We start from the raw sequence: 18,330 nt of genomic DNA, 5'->3' as shown, positions 1-18,330 counted from the left end.
TGGGCAAAAACAGCCTTTTTTATATACCTCCTCCCATAATTTTTGTAATAAAATGAACACTTATTGAAAATATCTTTCCTTTTAAAATATTTGATGTTTGCACAGCTGTTATTTTTTCCCTTTTAAACTTCATTTTAAATGCAGGTGCCAACATCAAAAAATCCAAATAGAAATAAGGAGTTTATGCCAAAGAATAACATGGATAGAAAGCATGAAGTATTATAAATAAAAAGGATTCCAAGAATGTCAGCATTTCTAATGCAGTTTGCTTCAAATATTATACAGGTTCTTCACAATGACACAAGTTTCAAAATAAAACTTTTATTGGTCAAATTGTTGCTATTTTGGTGGCTCAGAGAAGTATATATACGTATATATTTCCCCAGCCACTCTGGGTGGCTTACAGACCCAAACCATTACTGTATGTCTTTGCTCCAATAGCGACCCATTTCTGTAAACTGATAAAATAGCTTTAAGATAGGAGGAGTTCGAAAGTGGCTTGTTAGGTTGTGAGTTAGAGGTAGGAAAATGATTCCTTCCCCACAACAGATCCTGAGCTTCTGAGTCCAATCATAACCAATAGTCTGAAGTATGTTACTAAATAACAGAGAAGTAAATAACAGCATCGCTGCATACAGTTACCTTGATCCAGAGACAGCAAGCCACACAGACTGACTGCTGTGCAGGACAGAGAGAAGGGAAACTGCAGTCATCTTTACAAAACATCACAGTACACTATTTGGAACTCTATAGGATTCTAAGTAGCTGAAAGGCACACAGCCTAGTTTGGGCCAAGTATTAGTAGGCATTTGTTTGAACCAGAGTTCAGTGTTCATTTTGCTTCATAGATGTTGACTAGCTGTAAGTAGGGATGGGGGAGAAATACCGTTCAATTCACAATTTCAGCTGAATTTGTTGAATTCACACTTTCTGGGACAATATGAGAACCGAAACACAGGCATCCTTTGAAAGTCACACTTACCTGAATTTTGTGATGTAGTTTTCCAACTGAACAGTGCTTACAAAAATGCATGCATTAGGAGAAAGTGTGCATAAAATGGATCTATTCATGAGAATTACATACAATATTGCATTATATTAGGGGGCATTGTTTGCAAAAATGTGTAGGCTAATCAAAACTGAGTACAGCAATGTGTTTATTAGGAGAAATTTGCAGTAAAATGCTGTTGGATTTTGATGAGGCTTAAAAATAGCAACCTCAGATTGCTGCAGAAATGTGAAGAACTGCATTTAACAGTGGCAAAATAAGAGACTGAAATTGAGTGAGGCCTGGAGGATGGTGACAAGAAAGAGGCCTTTTTGGTTGTGGCTCTCCAGTTATGGAATGCTGCTCCCAATGAGGCCTGACTGAGGCTGATCTTATTTTTTCATTGCCAGATTAAAACCTATCCCTATTCCCAGACACTTGGTGTTGTGGGACAGGCCAATTACATTAGCTTTTGGCTGGTACTTGTGAATTGGTATTATGCAAAATATGCTTTTATCCTGGTTTTATTACAGTGGTGTCTTTTAAGTATTTATGATGTTGTTTTATTTTGTTTAAATTGTTGTTATGATTTTGCTTTAATTTGTTTTGTATCTTTTTAAACAAATTGTAAGTCACTGTGGGACTAATTTTGTGTGAGGCATCTTCTAATTTAAATAATAAATGGGGTGCATTTTATTGATCCCAGTAGAATTTATTTCTAAATAAATGGGCCAAGAATAGAAAAAGTACACAACTGAACAGAAGTGCAGTGCCCATTGGGTACAGTTTTAATTTGATCCAGCCTCTCTCTCTCTCTCTCTCTCTCTCTCTCTCTCTGGTGTGTGTGTGGTTGTGTGTGTATTCCCATGGGCTGTGTGGTTTCCCACTAGGAATGCACAAAATTCTTTAACCTCCATTTGGTATCACATTCATGTATATGTGTATCCTGTAACAGGATAAGCATCAGAGATTAATCATTGGTGAACATTTTAGTACAGTATTGAGAGAGACATTTAACTCCTAAAATATGGAAAGCGGTCATTACAGTTAAATGTGTCAGATGTGACTCAAAGGTCTCCCTTCCTCTCCTAATTCTTTTAATTTCATTTTAACTACATTTGCAAGTGGTCAGGATTGAAGATATACACTTTGGGGATACTGAGCTTCTTAATGCTATTTTGGGAGATCCAGGAATAGCTGCACTGCATTTCATATGGATGCATAATCCAAGTTATATAGCTTTGAATAAGAATGTGGTCTTGGGGTGGGGGGGAAGATAGATGAAAGGGTCTAATAATAACCTTTTACAGGTTGTTGCCTAAAGTTCCTACTGTAGGAGAATTGACTTTAGTATCATTTCCTCTCTTAAGATGTGAGGGTTAGAATATAAATAAAGCAATAGATTTATCTAACTTGTAGTGTGGAAATTTGACTTCTACGCACACATCCACATTCTGAACAGGGATTTACGGAGCATCTGCTACACAGATGTAGTCATTCAGTGAACCTCTAGGAGCATGGCAAGATTGCGTAGCTGTATTCATTCACGTACATAAAGGAGAATACTACTGAGTAGCAATTCTCTATCACTAACGATTTTTGAAGGAGCAGGGATTATCACTATTCACAGATATTGTAAAATGCTTTACTCTATCCTTTTCAGATGATCCAGTATTTAGTTCACTGTTTATGTAGGTAGCCCCAAGAGGTTCAGTATGTCCCAAGACAATGTCTAGATGCAGACATGGTCTAGATCAGTGTTTCCCAACCTTGTGCCTCCAGCTGTTTTTGGCCTACAATTCCCATCATCCCTTGCCACTGGTCTTGCTAGTCAGGGATGATGGGAGTTGTAGGCCAAAAACATCTGGAGGCACAAGGTTGGGAAACACTGGTCTAGATGAGGGCTAATAAACAGTGAGTGAATCCAACAAGATGGAGACCCCAGGGATGGATGGTGCCCAAGTCTGAAGATTGGGTTGTGTACCAACTCTGGATGAGATTGCGCTCCATCTGAAGGAGCAGGTACATAGTTTGGGGGTGCTCCTAGATGCATGGCTGTCACTAGAGGCCCAGGTGACTTCAGCGATGAAGAGAGCATTTCCTAATAAGGCAATTTATCAACTTGCATTTTTGGGCCATCTGAATCTTACTCCCACCCCTCCATCCAGTTACCGTGAGAAATAGGCTTCTGTGTATGTGCATCCTCTTCTGAACGAATGACAAGCATGACACAGATCAGGTAGCTAGTACCTTTACCTTTACCATCAACAGTAGAAGATTATGGATCACGACTCATGGTTCAGTTGGTAGAGCATGAGACTCTTGATCTCAGGTTCATGGGTTCTAGCCTCACATTGGGCAAGAGATGCCTATAGTGCAGGGGATTGGACTAGGGATCCCTTCCAACTGTACAATTCTATGATTCTAAAAATAAAGGAACTACTATTCCACAACCTAAAAAGTGACAGGTGCCCCATCACCTTTCTACCAGAAGTCCCACCCCTTTTCTTAGTGGTCCCACCTTTTGATATAAATAATATATCACTTGATAGAGGTAGCTGAAGCCCATGCCCATCCCTCTTAAAACAAGGGACTAGTATTGCTCATTTAGTACAGTGGTAGCTCGGATCACATACGCTTCAGGTTACATACGCTTCATGTTACAGACTCCGCTAACCCAGAAATAGTACCTCGGGTTAAGAACTTTGCTTCAGGATGAGAACAGAAATTGTCCAGCGGCGGTGCAGCAGCAGCAGGAGGCCCCATTAGCTAAAGTGGTGCTTCAGGTTAAGAACATTTTCAGGTTAAGAACGGACCTCTGGAACGACTTAAGTACGTAACGAAAGGTATCACTGTACTTGCATGTCTATTTGCAGGCCCAGGTGTGCTTTAAAGGATGGGAACAAAACTGTACAGTATTACTTTTGTTCTCCAAGCTGAATTGTCAGAAACTTTTCATGCTAATAATAGCTGAATTTGTATATGAATGCTTTCAGTTATGTTAACCCCCACGGTAGTCTGAAATACTATTGGCCAGATTTGCCATGTCACCTGCTATTTGTGAGAGTTAGACCTAGGTCATTTCCTTTACGTGGAACAGATCTTTATATTCCTGGCAGGCAGGAACAAGGATCCACTTAGTGATGCATACATTATGGCTGTCTTCTCTCTAGTTTTATTATTATTATTATTTCTGAGTAAACATGCATAGGATTGTGCTGATAGTTTGCCCCTTCAAGCTCTTAACATGGTTGAAAAGATCTGATTGCTAATAGTAGGACGGCTTGTTTGAGGAAGACTGGAATTTAGGCCTACAAATTTCTCTGTGGCTGTTAGAAAACTGTTAGAAAACTTTGAGTCTAATGTGATTCCAACTTAACCTCCTAAAGGCTCAGATCTTTGCTTGCATATTCTGGCTGCAGGTCTCACAGATCTTTTTAAAAAATAAAAATTAGCCAATTAAATTAAACTCTTTCTTTTGAGTCTAAGAAAATGTCCCAGCACTAGTTCCTGGATCATCATTATCTTTTTTATTTTTCCTAGAAGCAAAATATGACCATGCAGATTATCTGTAAAAAAACACACCCAGTTTTGTTTTGATAGCACCTCTGCTTAAGGAAGGTCTGGAAGGAAAGATTTTTCATCTCCTTCTCCACCATGCAGACCCCCATGACCTCTGAAAAGCTACACTGGGGTGGTGGTTGGAGGGACCCTATGTGAACTATGTGGGATTAGGCATGGTGATGGGTTGGTGGAAGGAGGGTGGGAACACTTCTTCCACGAGCTTACATAATGTATTCAAGGATTCAAGCCCAATTTTGAGCAATTATGCCTTCCTCTTAGGATCCTAGTCACCCAGACCTGGAAAGAAGACCTCAAGAAGATTTCCTCCTACAGTTCTCTGTCTCCACTGAAGACACACAGAAACTGGGCCCAGTCCAAACCCAGTCCTAAGAACTCCATCTCAGAGATGCCTTCCCTGGCCCCCCAATAACTGTATCCTGAGCCATTCATTGATCCCTGATTCTCTCCATTGCTGTCTGGGTCTCAGGAACAAAAGCACAAGTGGACCGATTTCACAGGATGAACGTGCTATAAACAGGGTTTATGTTGGGAGGACAGGTCTTCTCAGGAGGAGATGAGACATATGTAAGCAATAACCCAACTGGAGGTAGTATACCCAACTGACAACCAGGCAGCAACACAGCTCATAACCAGGCAGAGGCTGTGACTATAGAAGTATCCCACTCTCCTCTGATCTTTGCAGGACCAACAGTTCCCTTCCCTGATTGATGTGAAAGCTCTGACTTAATTGTTGACTCTGGCTTCTAGTCTCCATATTCCATCTCACATTGTCCAGGCAGGCCCACTGACTCTCCAGAGGCGCTTTTTGGAGAATCAGGTACTTGCATTGGGAAGGAAGGGATGATATGTTTTCCTGTGGTGAACTTCCTTAACTCACCTTAGGATGCAAACCAGTGTGCTGTTCAAAGGTACCACTGTTGCTCCACCTGAAAATGGTTTCAGTTGTTCCCTTTGTAGCGATTTCAAACCTGTTTGCAGAAGTTTCCAGTAACTTCCACTTTCCCTCTCGTGCAGGCTCTGAAGATCTCTGTCAACTTGAGGAAAGAGATTTTCAGCAGCTTGCGGCACCAACTGTCACTTCCAATAGCTTCTCTATTGATTTTCTTTTAGTGTTCACTGGTTAACATAGCAACCACTGTTACTCATCCAGCTGCCTCCCTCTCACAGGGGTGGGCATGCTCAATTGTGTCTGAAGCCAGGGTTGATGTAATAGTACTGGCAAAACTTGAGGTTTTTCAGAATATTTTCCTCCTAGTGGGCACCTTCTGCCCCAACCCTTTTTTCTTTCTTTCTTTCTTTCTTTCTTTCTTTCTTTTTTTTTTTTTTTTGGTTGCGTATGATGAGAGAACAGAAAGTGTAGATAGGTAGACCATGAAATAAGCACTCATTTTTAGGCTCACATGGCTTATTGTGTTTGAGACAGATACTATTTCATGTGAAGTACCCTTGTTTAGGTTTGCATAATATGCCAATTTATGACAAATTAGTCCATTTACAGCCACAAATTATGTATTTTATGACTGCGAAGTTATGAAAGCCAATAATAATCTGGCCCAGGGAATTTCTGGCATACTATCAAGAGCACATATAATATATCTGAGCTCCTGGGGGGTTGTGTAATGGCAAAGTCTGAGTCAGATGAGTACCAGTTTCAGTGGGACTCTGGGTGCAGACCATCAGTTGTGTTGTTTCATGTGTTTCATTCATTCTAGAAGGATTTATCTGAGGCTCTCTAATGTGTGGGGGGAGATGTCTAATCCTTTCCGTACACACCATTTTTTCAGCCACCCACTCCTTATACAAAGGTGGCAATTAACCCTCTTGATGGAAAGACAAGCATGGTAAATGGACCTGCCCATTCACCATAGCAGGGCTTTAGCAGCTTTGCAGAGCAGAGGTTTCAGTCAGGAAAATAATGTGGGAAGAAAAGGTAAAACAGCCCTCTTCTCCTATTGCGACAGCATCATTGTTTTGGTCCTGTTTGATCCCTGCATATGTACGCTTTTCAGGGTTTTCCTCTTCATTTTGAATAGGTTGAGAGGTCTAGCCATTATCTCCGAGGTTCTGTGTAGTTTGGCCATGTGATTCTAATATTTGATCCTACTGGTTGTTGTCATAGCAGCTTACAGGAGCAGGCTATTAGAGCAATCATATAAACATATTGTTAAACACTACCCCAGTCTCCGAGTGGTGAGGTATTCCAGGGGTTGCAGGTGCTCACCCAGGGTTTGGTTTCTCAGAAGGAGGGACAGTGGAGACTGTGGTGTCTTTATGGTATGTGGTTTATTTACACATATACAACCTGAGTCTACGATGGAGGGGCTCACAGCATTAACAACCCAAGGAGGTCTTGCTTCTCCCACAGCCACAGTCTTGGATTCAAGCAAAGATCAGGAATGGCTCTGTCTCTCTGGCTGCTTCCCAGCCTGCTTCCTCCTGCTTCTACTTATAGCTCAAACACCTCAACTCTTGCCTTTGTTCTTTCCAACTAACTAACTGTCAGTTGAGGGAGTGGGGTTACCACCCATTTGGCTTCTGCCATAGAACCATTTCCTTTGTTAACTTACAGCCTGTACTTAGGGGTCATTACCAAGAAACTTTCTAGCTATGCCAGCAAGTGAACCTTTGTTGGATCCGGGAATTAGAAGGGACTCAGTCATACAGCTTACCCCACCGAAACTATTAAAACTCATCAAATACATGTTTTCCAGGTGACCTAGGCAAAGTTTCAGGAAGCTCAGCAACTTTCATTAGGCTAAGACAGGTTTGTAGGGACATGGTTATTTATAGTAATAAAGGTAGGAATGAATTTCTTATGAACTGAGTTGATTTTTTTAAAAAAAAAGATATTTAGAAAATTAATTATATGTACCTAATAATAGTGTGCATTATTCATCTGTGGCAATATTTGCACATAGTGTGATGACAAAAATAAGCAATTGTTCATTATTAGGATTTTCTTTGTCACATCGTCACATTTTTTCCAGTGGCTATAAAAATGTTCCACACAGCCAAGAAAGTGAATTAAAACCACACATAAGTGTGCCTAGCTCCTCTTTCAATAGCTTTTTGGCATCATCTGTCAAGTCTGGCATTTTCCAATTCATAAACTCTAATATTTTAATGTATGACATTTAAAGAGCTAAAAATAATCACTCTGCAAGAAAAGAACAATGGATAATGTTGTTTAAATCCAGAAAAGATTTTGCAGTTAAAAAATAAATTTGGCTAATTTGTGAAGCAATCAATCATTAGAAAAGCAAGATCACATTTTGTGTGTGAAATTTTATATACCCAAAGAAGTCACACCAGTGGTCATATAAGCGGGATTTTTGCCTGCACAGTGAATGATTGTCTAGGTCTTAAAAACTGTGCTTCCTTTATTCTTTGGGATTAGGTTTGGGTCTCCTAAGTAAAAGAGAGTTCTCCAAAGATATAAGACTTTGTCACAATAAAGTGCTTTGTTTATTATTTTATTTAGAATGTTTACAAAAAGGACAATTAGAAAAATCTCAATGCAGTATATAGGAAATAAAAAAATACAATACATGATACAGTAAAATAGGTCCAACAGGCAACCATAGGTCAGTGGCAACCATAGCCAAAATGTAAACAACAACAACAAAAGGTTTAAGCAGGCCGAAAACATTGAAAATACAAAAATGCTTACCAAGTTTAGGGAGGCAGAATAGTCCATAGAATAGGACCCATGGCAGTAAAAGCTGTGCTCCAAGTAGCCACCAAATGAATCTGTGGAACACATGGCACCGCCAGAAAGGTCTCTTAGGGGTCTTGGTACCAAGTTCTTTGTAAAGGTAAAGGTAAAGGGACCCCTGACCATTAGCTCCAGTCATGGCTGACTCTGGTGTTGCGGCGCTCATCTCGCTTTATTGGCCGAGGGAGCCAGCGTACAGCTTCCGGGTCATGTGGCCAGCATGACTAAGCCGCTTCTGGCGAACCAGAGCAGCCCACAGAAATGCTGTTTACCTTCCCACCGGTACCTATTTATCTACTTGCACTTTGAGGTGCTTTCGAATTGCTAGGTTGGCAGGAGCTGGGACTGAGCAACGGGAGCTCACCCCATCGCAGGGATTCGAACCGCTGACCTTCTGATCGGCAAGTCCTAGGCTCTGTGGTTTAACCCACAGCACCACCCGCGTCTCTCACCAAGTTGTTTAGGGCTTTGTAAATTAGTAAAAAAAACTTCAACTTTCCCAGGTAGCATATTGGCAGTCAGTGCAATTCTTTTAATAAGTCGTTACCTGCCAGTCTTTCTGTTTGCTCTGCACCAGCTTCAGCTTCTAGATCGATATTAAGGACACCCCTCCATTGTCTCTCGACCTTAAGGACATGGACTATGTATGCAGAGACAGCAACAATATATCATTCCCCATAGCACCAGCTGATCGCCCTCCCACTAAGCTCAGACATCTTAGCTTCTGATACTGTACAATTCATCCCTGGCTGCCCCCCTGAACACCTTCCAGGCCCCGCCCACCCCTTACAAGTCCTGCTCGCACCCTTCTTGAGTGTTTTCCTGGACAGAAAGGTGTTCTTCCACACTGACAATGCTTCCCATTTGCTTGGAAGATAGAATGGATGGGTGGTTATGCATAGAAACTTGTTGTTAATTAAATGTATATCCCACTCCAGCTTCCAAAGGATCCCATATGTGCATTTTTATGCACACTTTAATCTAGTATATACATTTATCTATCCATTACTTGGCTGAAGAACTGCATTGCAAAAGAGGAGTGAATTTCAAAAGATGGCTGTGTTTCAGTTCACTTTTAGAAAGTGCAAATTAGGTTGATTCACCTTTAAATGAACTGAATTTAATTTCTCCTCCATCCCCAGCTGTCATTGGCCTGCATCTCACCCATGTGTTTCCCTGGTAAAAGAAGAACATGATGTACCTCCAACTCATTGCTAGAGGGTAGGATACTGAATACAGTGACATCATTTCACACTGGGGAATGCTTGAGGGAGGTTTTGGTTTCTTGAACCCCTTAACCACACACCTGTGATTTTCACAGTATTTTGGATCCTCCTGAATGTGTTTTTTCTGCCAATGAGTGAATGAATTATCGTATTATTCTTTGGAAGAAGATAATTGTTTCTCATTTATAAAGTGCTTAGCACAATATTTAGAGAGCTGACATTTGGGTGTTGGTGGAAATACCTATTTCTCATTATTCTATTACCTCCTAGTACCCCTGCTTCACATATTACAGCACAGATAAGCTGAATCTGGTTAGTTGTCAAGGCATGACTACAGACAATTTATGAATTGTCTTGAGTTAGATCAATGGATAAATTAAAAAGAAAAGAAAAGAAAATAATGAGCCCAGCAGCTTCAGAATTCTGTAAATGGCATGCCAATGTAATTGATATAATCAATATTGATTTTAATAATTCTATGTATGTAGAGCAGTTGGGTTATAAATGGTCTTATATTTCTCTACAAAGTATATTTTTAAAAAATCTTGTACTGACATGATTCTATCTTCTTGGCTCTACAGTTGCCTTGGGGTCTGACCTTCTGGTACATACGCTGGCTGTTAAAGGACATGATTCAAACTGTCCCAGATCCAGTAGCTCATATCAAGGTAAATTTCCTGTTTGCTTTCAGGTCTCTTGACAGCTGCTTATGCATTAGCTAAATGTCTATCCAAAAGTGGCTATGGCAAGAGAAGAAAGGGGATTGGGGAGATACTACACAGCTTCTGCTCCTCCTCCTGCTTACCACTAGAGCTCCTTCTATATCTAATTTGTTCGGGGAGCCAGCTAGGACCTTCTGTCTTAGAACTTGCCACCAACTGTGTCAGGGAGAGATCAAAGAAGGCCAAGTGGCTTTCTATGCTACATAAAAGTGTCTAATTTTCTCAAGTCGCTCATGGTGGCCTTGGCATTCTTTGAGTTTAATGCAGGTGGGAAAATACAATGAGATGAGAAGTTGAGGCAGCTCTGGACCTGCTATGCATATATTTATTTCCCTTCAATAGTGATGGAGCTTCCCAACAACTGCAGCTTATCTGGATGGTGGTGGGATGGGGAAGGGTGGCTGCAAAAACAGATGCACCACTGGGGTGAATCTAGTGCTCCTGTTGAAGAATCCATGCAGCCCCAATCTTGCCATTCTTGCATTTGTGCAGTCTTGCAATCCATGCAGCCTTGCCCCACCATAGTGTGGTCCAGGTAGTCTACAGCCATGCTAGTGTCTGGAGGGCATTTCTGTCCCACCACACACCAGCCATTCTCCAGCCCTTCCATCATGCTGGCTTGTAGCAAAGAGACAAAAGTGGGGAATGAGCTTTTGTTAAAAAACAACAACCAAAAAACAAAAACATCCCAAAACAAACAGGCATGCAACACAACTGACATGGTTTTATCTTCCAAAGCTGTCCCTTAACAAGTGTTTTGAACTATTAAGTCTTTTTTTCCAGAAAGTGTGGAAGTTCCAGAAGTTCCAGAAGTTTAGATAGGGTATCAGTTAAGTAAACCTCACAGAAAACTCCTGTCTGTGCTTTAGTTTGATAATATTCAAATTGCTAATCCCTATAGATTGAATACAATATTTGCAAGCCATTTCACCGCCTACTAGAGTCACTGATTGAATTTGCACATTTGAGTGAGAATTAGAAGATTTTCAAGATGTAGGTCAGGCCAGGCTGCAATTGAAAAAGAAAAATCACTGAGCATTCCTGCCACAAACACCAGTAGGGTTTGTATTTCAGGCAACTTACTTGATCTCAGGCAAATGGTCAGGAGCCATGAACAATAGGAATTTCCTTAAGGGTGGGTATGCACTACATTTTGTTGCAGGTCCTGCTTTTGCATTTCCTAATAAAACATGATTCCATTGTCATTTTGCTGCACATTCCTGCATTGTGTCTTCCTTGTGTAACAAGGCACAGCCTGTAAAGTTACAGATACCACTAGAGAAATATTGTGAAAATGTAATAGTGTGATTGAAGCCCATCAGTACAGATTGAATTGAATTTCCTCTCCCTTCTTTGTCTTCTTTTGATATTGTAGTGCTGAATGTTTGAATGAGTGCATAGCCCTGGTAGGTCTAAACACAATGACTTCTCCTATAAAGGAGATGTCACTTTAAAGTAGAAATCTCTGTGCTTTTATGTAACATGCATTTTAAAAAACGAGTACTTCCACGTGTTTATAAAACACCGAGCATGCTAGATCCTATTCACTTACTTGGAGCTTGTATCACTACAGCTTTTTGAATGAGGATTGAGTTGCTTGTACTGAATCAAGATGTGCATTTTAACAGGGTTTGATTTTGCTAGTAAAGTATGGGATCAAACACAAAGGCAGTTTAATGGAAGAACTGTATGCCTGTTAGAAAAGGAAAGGCTTTGCCATTAGCGTATCTATTTTTCCTTTGAACTTCATTCTTAAAAAGGTAACCAAACCAGAAAATTTCCTAAACTTTTCATAATGAGAAAGCAGACTATAAATGTTTTTGGAAAGGTCAGAACTTGCCTTATTCCTTTTGCAAGTGCAATTCTAATTGCAGTTTATGTTGGCTTTCATGTGACTATTTTGTTCTACTGTTCATTAAAAACAAGAAACAAGTAGTGGTAACTATAGAAACACGTTGTAATTCAATGTGATGTTGTTCATTTGTAAAAGAAGGCAAGTTGTACCAAGTTCTATTTTCAGTGATTTGGTGTGGAAAATACTTTTTTTGATGGTACTTTTGGAGAGAAGCAATGCTCAGCATATAGCTTGTCTCTATCATTTGACTCTTCCTTTAGCTTTCTGTGTAAAGGAGGTTTGGTTTGGTTTGGTTTGGTTTGGTTTGGTTGATAATGCTATTGATTAACCACTCTAGTTATCCTAGGTGCACATGGAAATTTCAGATTTCATTGATCTGAACAGGGCTTACATCTAAGTTCAGAACTGTGTTTTTGGATGAGCCTGGTTCTCAGCAGGTAAAATGGATCATTGTATTGGCAGTTTAAGAAATAGAACTGTCCCATGACTTGCTGTGAAGACAAGTCATGGAATACAGAGTGCTTTGCTGCTTTGAGTCCAAAAGGATTCCATTTGGTTTGTGGGTAATAAGACAAGGGGAGATGGAGAACATTCATTCTGCCAGGTTCTGATATTTAGCTTTAATGAACAATTCTCAAGAATTGTGTTTGAGGGACTGGGGTAATGAAGATATATATTACCTTAGGTTGTAATCAGCTTCATTTACTCAAAGTTAAATTAATGGACCAAGTTATATTTATTAAGTTCAATGGATTTGAACCCTGAATAAAACTTAGTCAAATGTTATCTCCTGTAATTAACTGTGTATATGTGTTTTCTACCAAATTATGGACTCCTGGAATATCTCAGAGGCTAGCTACTTCTGTGATAGGAAAACCCAGCAATATGCAATTTTTCAAGTCACAGAAGTTGCTGGTGTAAACTTTTTTTAATCTATCCCCTTTAGATGTTAGCTTGAATCACACGGGGGGGGGGGGGAGGGAGAGGGGGAGAGATTTGAGCAACTACAAGAGCCATTATATTGTTGAACATTGAACAGATGAGAAGTTACTGTATTTTGTTACCAACCAGCCCTTAAAAATATTTAATTTGTTTTGAATTCTGACCCAGATGCTCAGTAGTACTACTGTTACTAGTAGTAGTAGTAGTAGTAGTAATAATAATAATAATAATAATAATAATAATTTCTTATAACATGACAAGTTGAAGGCTTTAACAGATTTGGTAGGTTAGATTGCTAAATAATAGTATGGTTGCAGGACTGGCCCAGGATGTTTTGCCTCTTGAGGCAAAAAAGAAAATGGTGCCCCCCACTTCCTCCTTCTCTGCAGCCCCCTGCCACCTCCTCTTCTGCCTCCTTCCATTGCTGACACGATTTCCCCTCCAAACTCCCCTCCCCTCCCCTGAAGGTGGTGGGGGAATAAAAGGAGGCTTGAGAGAAGCGGGTGTCAGAAGAGGCAGTGGCAGCTGCAGCAGTGGCAGTGAGTGGCATGCTTCTTGGAGGCCAGAGCTGCCACTTGAGGCAACTGTCTCACCTGAGCTCATGGGTAGGCCAGCCCTGCTTGGTTGAGTGATTTATTTAGTTATAAACCATTTATAGGGACGCGGGTGGCGCTGTGGGTAAAAGCCTCAGCGCCTAGGACTTGCCGATCGAAAGGTCGGCGGTTCGAATCCCCGCGGCGGGGTGCGCTCCCATCGCTCGGTCCCAGCGCCTGCCAACCTAGCAGTTCGAAAGCACCCCCGGGTGCAAGTAGATAAATAGGGACCGCTTACTAGCGGGAAGGTAAACGGCGTTCCGTGTGCTGCGCCGGCTCGCCAGATGCAGCTTGTCACGCTGGCCACGTGACCCGGAAGTGTCTGCGGACAGCGCTGGCTCCCGGCCTCTTGAGTGAGATGAGCGCACAACCCTAGAGTCTGTCAAGACTGGCCTGTACGGGCAGGGGTACCTTTACCTTTACCTTTAAACCATTTATATTTTGTGTTGTCAGTTTTGTATATGTATAGTACAGAAGCACAATATTTATTGCTGAGAATGAACACTGGAATATTGATTTTTGGACCCTTTTGAAAGAGCAGAAATGGCAGCCTGGTCACCATTTTGTTTCTGACACTCCTGCCTCTGACCCCCATGTCATTCTGGGCCATTGGGAGGGGGAAATGGTGTCCACTAGAAAAATATTGAGAAAAAATTAAGCAAAGTGGCTTTTTTCTTGCAGGATGATAAAAAGAAAAAATCTCAGGTTTCATCACAAGAATGCCTTACAAGAAATTTCAGCTCAGCTCTACTTCATTTATCTTTGATTTATTTAAAAGTCACACTTTTTTTTTACTGTTATTTAAGTTAATTATGGGCCTATTTTCTCTCCAAGATAAAATCAGTTATGGATCACCATATGGCAAACTGACTTTCTTTATATGACAACTTGTGTAGCATATGTTTTTATTTTTTATTTGCTATCTTTTTTGCTTTTATGAGTAGCAGAATAAAAAGTTTGCAGTATCTTACCCTATACATTGAGTTCATTGGCACTTACTCCCAGGTCTAGCTATCCATATTTTTAAGTTACATAAAATGTGCTCAAACTTGACTGATACTGACATGGTTAATTCTGAATACTTATGGAAATAAGAAACATAGGGGGAAATCAGGGTTGCTCATAAATATGCAGAAATTGTTATGCAATCAAATTTTTCATCATAGCAAACAAGTTAAAATGTGTGGCATTCACATTTATTTTGCTTTTAAATTTCTTTCGGTTCTGTGGATTGATGGAATTTTTAGTGAAATTATAAGAAGGAAATTCTTGAATGCCATTCTGTCTTCTCTCTGTGTGTCAATTAAGAGAGAAAAAACCAGCACAAAACTCATTGGTTTTTATTTAAGAAGAAGAAGAAGTGAGAAAGAACCTTTTCTTTGTTTTATAAGTCAGGATTTCTGAACAAATCCAAAAATCATTGCCAGCAGCCAGATGGAGAACAGTGCTAATGATGTGTTCAAAGGGCAACATGTTACTTTAATCTTCCCCCTGAATTTGATATGAGTTCGTTTATAGATTTTAATGATTTCTATTAAATATCCAGGGCTGGTGAGCATCCCCCTCATCCCTTTCCCTGGCCTCCCACTGCTATCTATACAGGAATGGAGGAGCTGAGCTACCACACTAGGTTTCATCTTTACTATGGGTGCTGGCATACCATTTAGAAAGCTGCAGAGAAATGCACTCCAAAAGTTTGCTGTCTTCCACTGTCCTGTCTATAATAAATGGCTAAGCGTTCTGTTTTTTCTGTCCTTATAAATGGTCTTTTTCTAAAAAAGAGAAGAGAAAAGAAAAGAAATGATGTTCTGAATTTGCCCCTTCTTAGTTGCATCAATTAGTTGTGGCTGAAATGATCTTTTTTTGTATCTATAAACATCTTTTATAGATTGAAGGAATTTTAGATTTTCGTATGGTCTTTTGTTCTTACATTTCCCACTCAGTGAGCCAGTTCATATGCTTGCCCAACATTACAACCAATGATTTGCTGTTCTGAGCAGGCCTCATAACAAGAAACTGAGTAAAAGCTTTCCTACCAGAGCTGATTTTACAGCAGCCCAACAAGTCACAATGCTTTTCTGTTTAGAAACACATGTGAGGGACCTCACTGCCATAGGTATAGTTTTGGAGTAGGATTGGATGAGTGGTGCAGAGAACTGGTTGGCCAGAGAAGAGAACATAAATGAATTCTAAAACATGTGCAGGGCTGTCTTAAGCATATGTGGTGCCGGGGTGCAAAGATCCGCCCGCCCCCCCATTGCCCAGTCCCAGGTGTGCAGAAGGGCGGAGCCGGCTGGCCACCTCAGCGTCTCACTGGCTCGGTCGCCCCCGAACTTGCGGCGCAGAGCCTGCCGCAGCAGAAGAGCCCACCGTGGCACTCCGACCGACGGGCGGGCTCTTCCCCGGACTCAACTCTTGGGCCCTAGACTCTCGGCCTGGTCACCCTGAGAGCCCGGGTTCCCTGCACCCCTAGCGCCTGTGGGTAAGACGGCCCTGAATGTGTGGCTTTGAGATATTTTTTTAATGCTTGATACAGGGGGATGATTGGCTCCAGTTGCCACAATGGACAAACCTTCACTGAAGCAGCCATTACAGATTCCTTCCCATCCTCCATAACAAAATACCCTCCAAGTGTCCCTATTTTTCAGGGACAGTCCTGCAGTACAAAAGCCACCCCAGTTTCTGATTTCATCCTGGAATGTCCCTATTTCCTCCACCAGTGCCACTGCCACTGAGCACGGGGAGGAGGATGAGCTGGTGGTTGTCCTGAGTGGCAGCAGCAGCAGTGGTGGCTGCAAGAGAGCGTCCCATTACCTTTCCATGGCCTCTCCATGACTGCTGCTGCCAGACTCCTCCCTTAGGCATATCATATTGGCTGCTGGAGAGCGGGCCAGGAGAGGCTGCCACCACTAAGGTACAGTCTCATGTGAGGCACCGGCCCTGAGGTTCAGGCAGAGGCAGGGCTACCCTGGGTGGGAAGAAATGGGGAGCAGAGTGCAAGGAGTCTGGATTTTAAAAAAAATGCTTTGTGTGTCCATGTCTAATCATGCCCCTTTCTAAAATTTATTTATTGGTGTTTTTCTTTTTGTAAATCTACCAAAGAACACAGTAAAATAAAATCTGGATTAAGGGGTTTTCTTAGGACCGTGGAGGGTGTTTGTGGTGGCAGAAATGCTGTGCTGGGGGTGGGTTGCAAAGGGTCAGTTGGGGGAGAGTAAGAAATGTCGCTATTTTCACCTGAGGAATGTTGGAGAGTATGTAATGTCTGGTTGACCAACTTTCATTGTTCAGAAGCAGGAAGCAGGTTGCATTCCCATTTCTTGCATGGATTTTGGTCAGAGCTCTAAATCCTCATGAAACTTCAGGTGACTAGGCCCAAAGCATTGTAATGTTGCAAAGCCTAACCCAGAGTGAGGGAGGCAGTTCCTCATCTCCTGACAAACTCACACTTTACAAGTAAATCCTGTGGGAGAACAAGGAACTCTTGTCGCTGCTGCATCCAGTGATAGCTGTAGTAATGACTGTTTTGTTTTGTGATTATTATTTTTTGCATGCTCAATGATATTCTTGTAATTTTTTATTTTATTTTAATATTCATAAAAGTGATGTATGAAACATATGACCAGCCTAGCACAGTGTATGTGTTCTTGTGGAAATAACCAGAGACATTGGTTCATTCTAATTTCAGATACCCATAATTTGGGTAGAATAGAGACACTTAACAATATCTTCACCACATGCTTTAAATGAATGTTCCTTGTATCGTAGGCTGGTCATATTCAGAGCAGAAAGGAAGAAACACATGTGCAGTCTTACAAAAAAAAAAAGGAAGAAAAAGGACACAGACAGGCAGAAATGTAGACAGAGACAATGTGTCTGTCCTTAGGACCAGCAAAGTAGCAGCCACATTCTCTTCCACATGTGCATTGACTTGTGTGTGTTGTGTTAACCAGATGTTGGGATGGATCCTATATTTGGAACTATGAAGCCAAAATCCTAACAAAATCAAGCCAAACCCCTTCTAACAGAATCAAAGTTCAATACTGAAATTAAGTCCACCATGCAAGATCTTATTAAAACATTTCTCAGTGAAACAATTATGAATGCTCTTTATTTTCTTATCAACACAGTACATATTTATTGTCTTATTATCAATAGCAATCAGCATGCTGACTTAATAGAAAACAAAAGGTATCTCTTATGCTTTAGCTTACATTCTATGTTTACCATGAGATGCTTCAGGATAAGCAACAACAAGCTTTTAAAGCAATCAGATCCACTAGACTGATAAATAAGCTTTTCATCTGCTGCTATAAGAACCATAAATAGAAAAGGTATATGCTTTAGAACTGTATTAGATTTCCTATAGTAGCAATAGTAATTACAAAAATTATGCCACATATTGTGGCTATTAATAAAAATATGCTTGAAGTGATGATCAAAGTAAATCACCATCCCTAAAACAAGGCACTTATCTAATGAAGCTAAAACTGATGATGTGAGATAATGGGGTGGGGAATTAAACTTTTCAAGGTAGTTCTAATATATCTATGGTTGCAAACCAATGGTATTTTAAGAGCAAGAACCTTAGATGTCATGTGCATGTGCATACAAGTGTTTCAAATGGTCTCCCCTCCATTGAACCATTCCTATAATTTCTGAGCACTATACTCTTTAAGGTATTTATCCTTGCAACACTGTTGA

General features: G+C 40.8%; 1 protein-coding gene across 8 annotated transcripts in view; it reads left to right on the top strand.

Annotated features, from left to right (window-relative positions):
- The window catches only part of ERG (ETS transcription factor ERG), a 112,525-nt gene that overhangs the window by 28,212 nt on the left and 65,983 nt on the right, over positions 1 to 18,330 (top strand). For 6 of the 8 annotated variants that reach the window (XM_028727177.2, XM_077927340.1, XM_077927339.1 and 3 more), the window contains exon 2: positions 10,096 to 10,182. The exons of 1 other annotated variant lie outside the window; for it this stretch is intronic. In XM_028727177.2, the coding sequence (XP_028583010.1) occupies positions 10,144 to 10,182 (39 nt within the window). In that variant the 5' untranslated portion in view covers positions 10,096 to 10,143. Of the gene's footprint in view, positions 1 to 9,430; positions 9,510 to 10,095; positions 10,183 to 18,330 lie in introns of all 8 variants that reach the window. One more of the 8 variants, XM_028727175.2, reaches the window with a different exon arrangement.

The sequence above is a fragment of the Podarcis muralis genome, chromosome 4 (genome assembly GCF_964188315.1).
Source record: "Podarcis muralis chromosome 4, rPodMur119.hap1.1, whole genome shotgun sequence".
Taxonomy (NCBI): domain Eukaryota; kingdom Metazoa; phylum Chordata; class Lepidosauria; order Squamata; family Lacertidae; genus Podarcis; species Podarcis muralis.
This window is presented reverse-complemented; position numbering and strand designations above follow the sequence as displayed.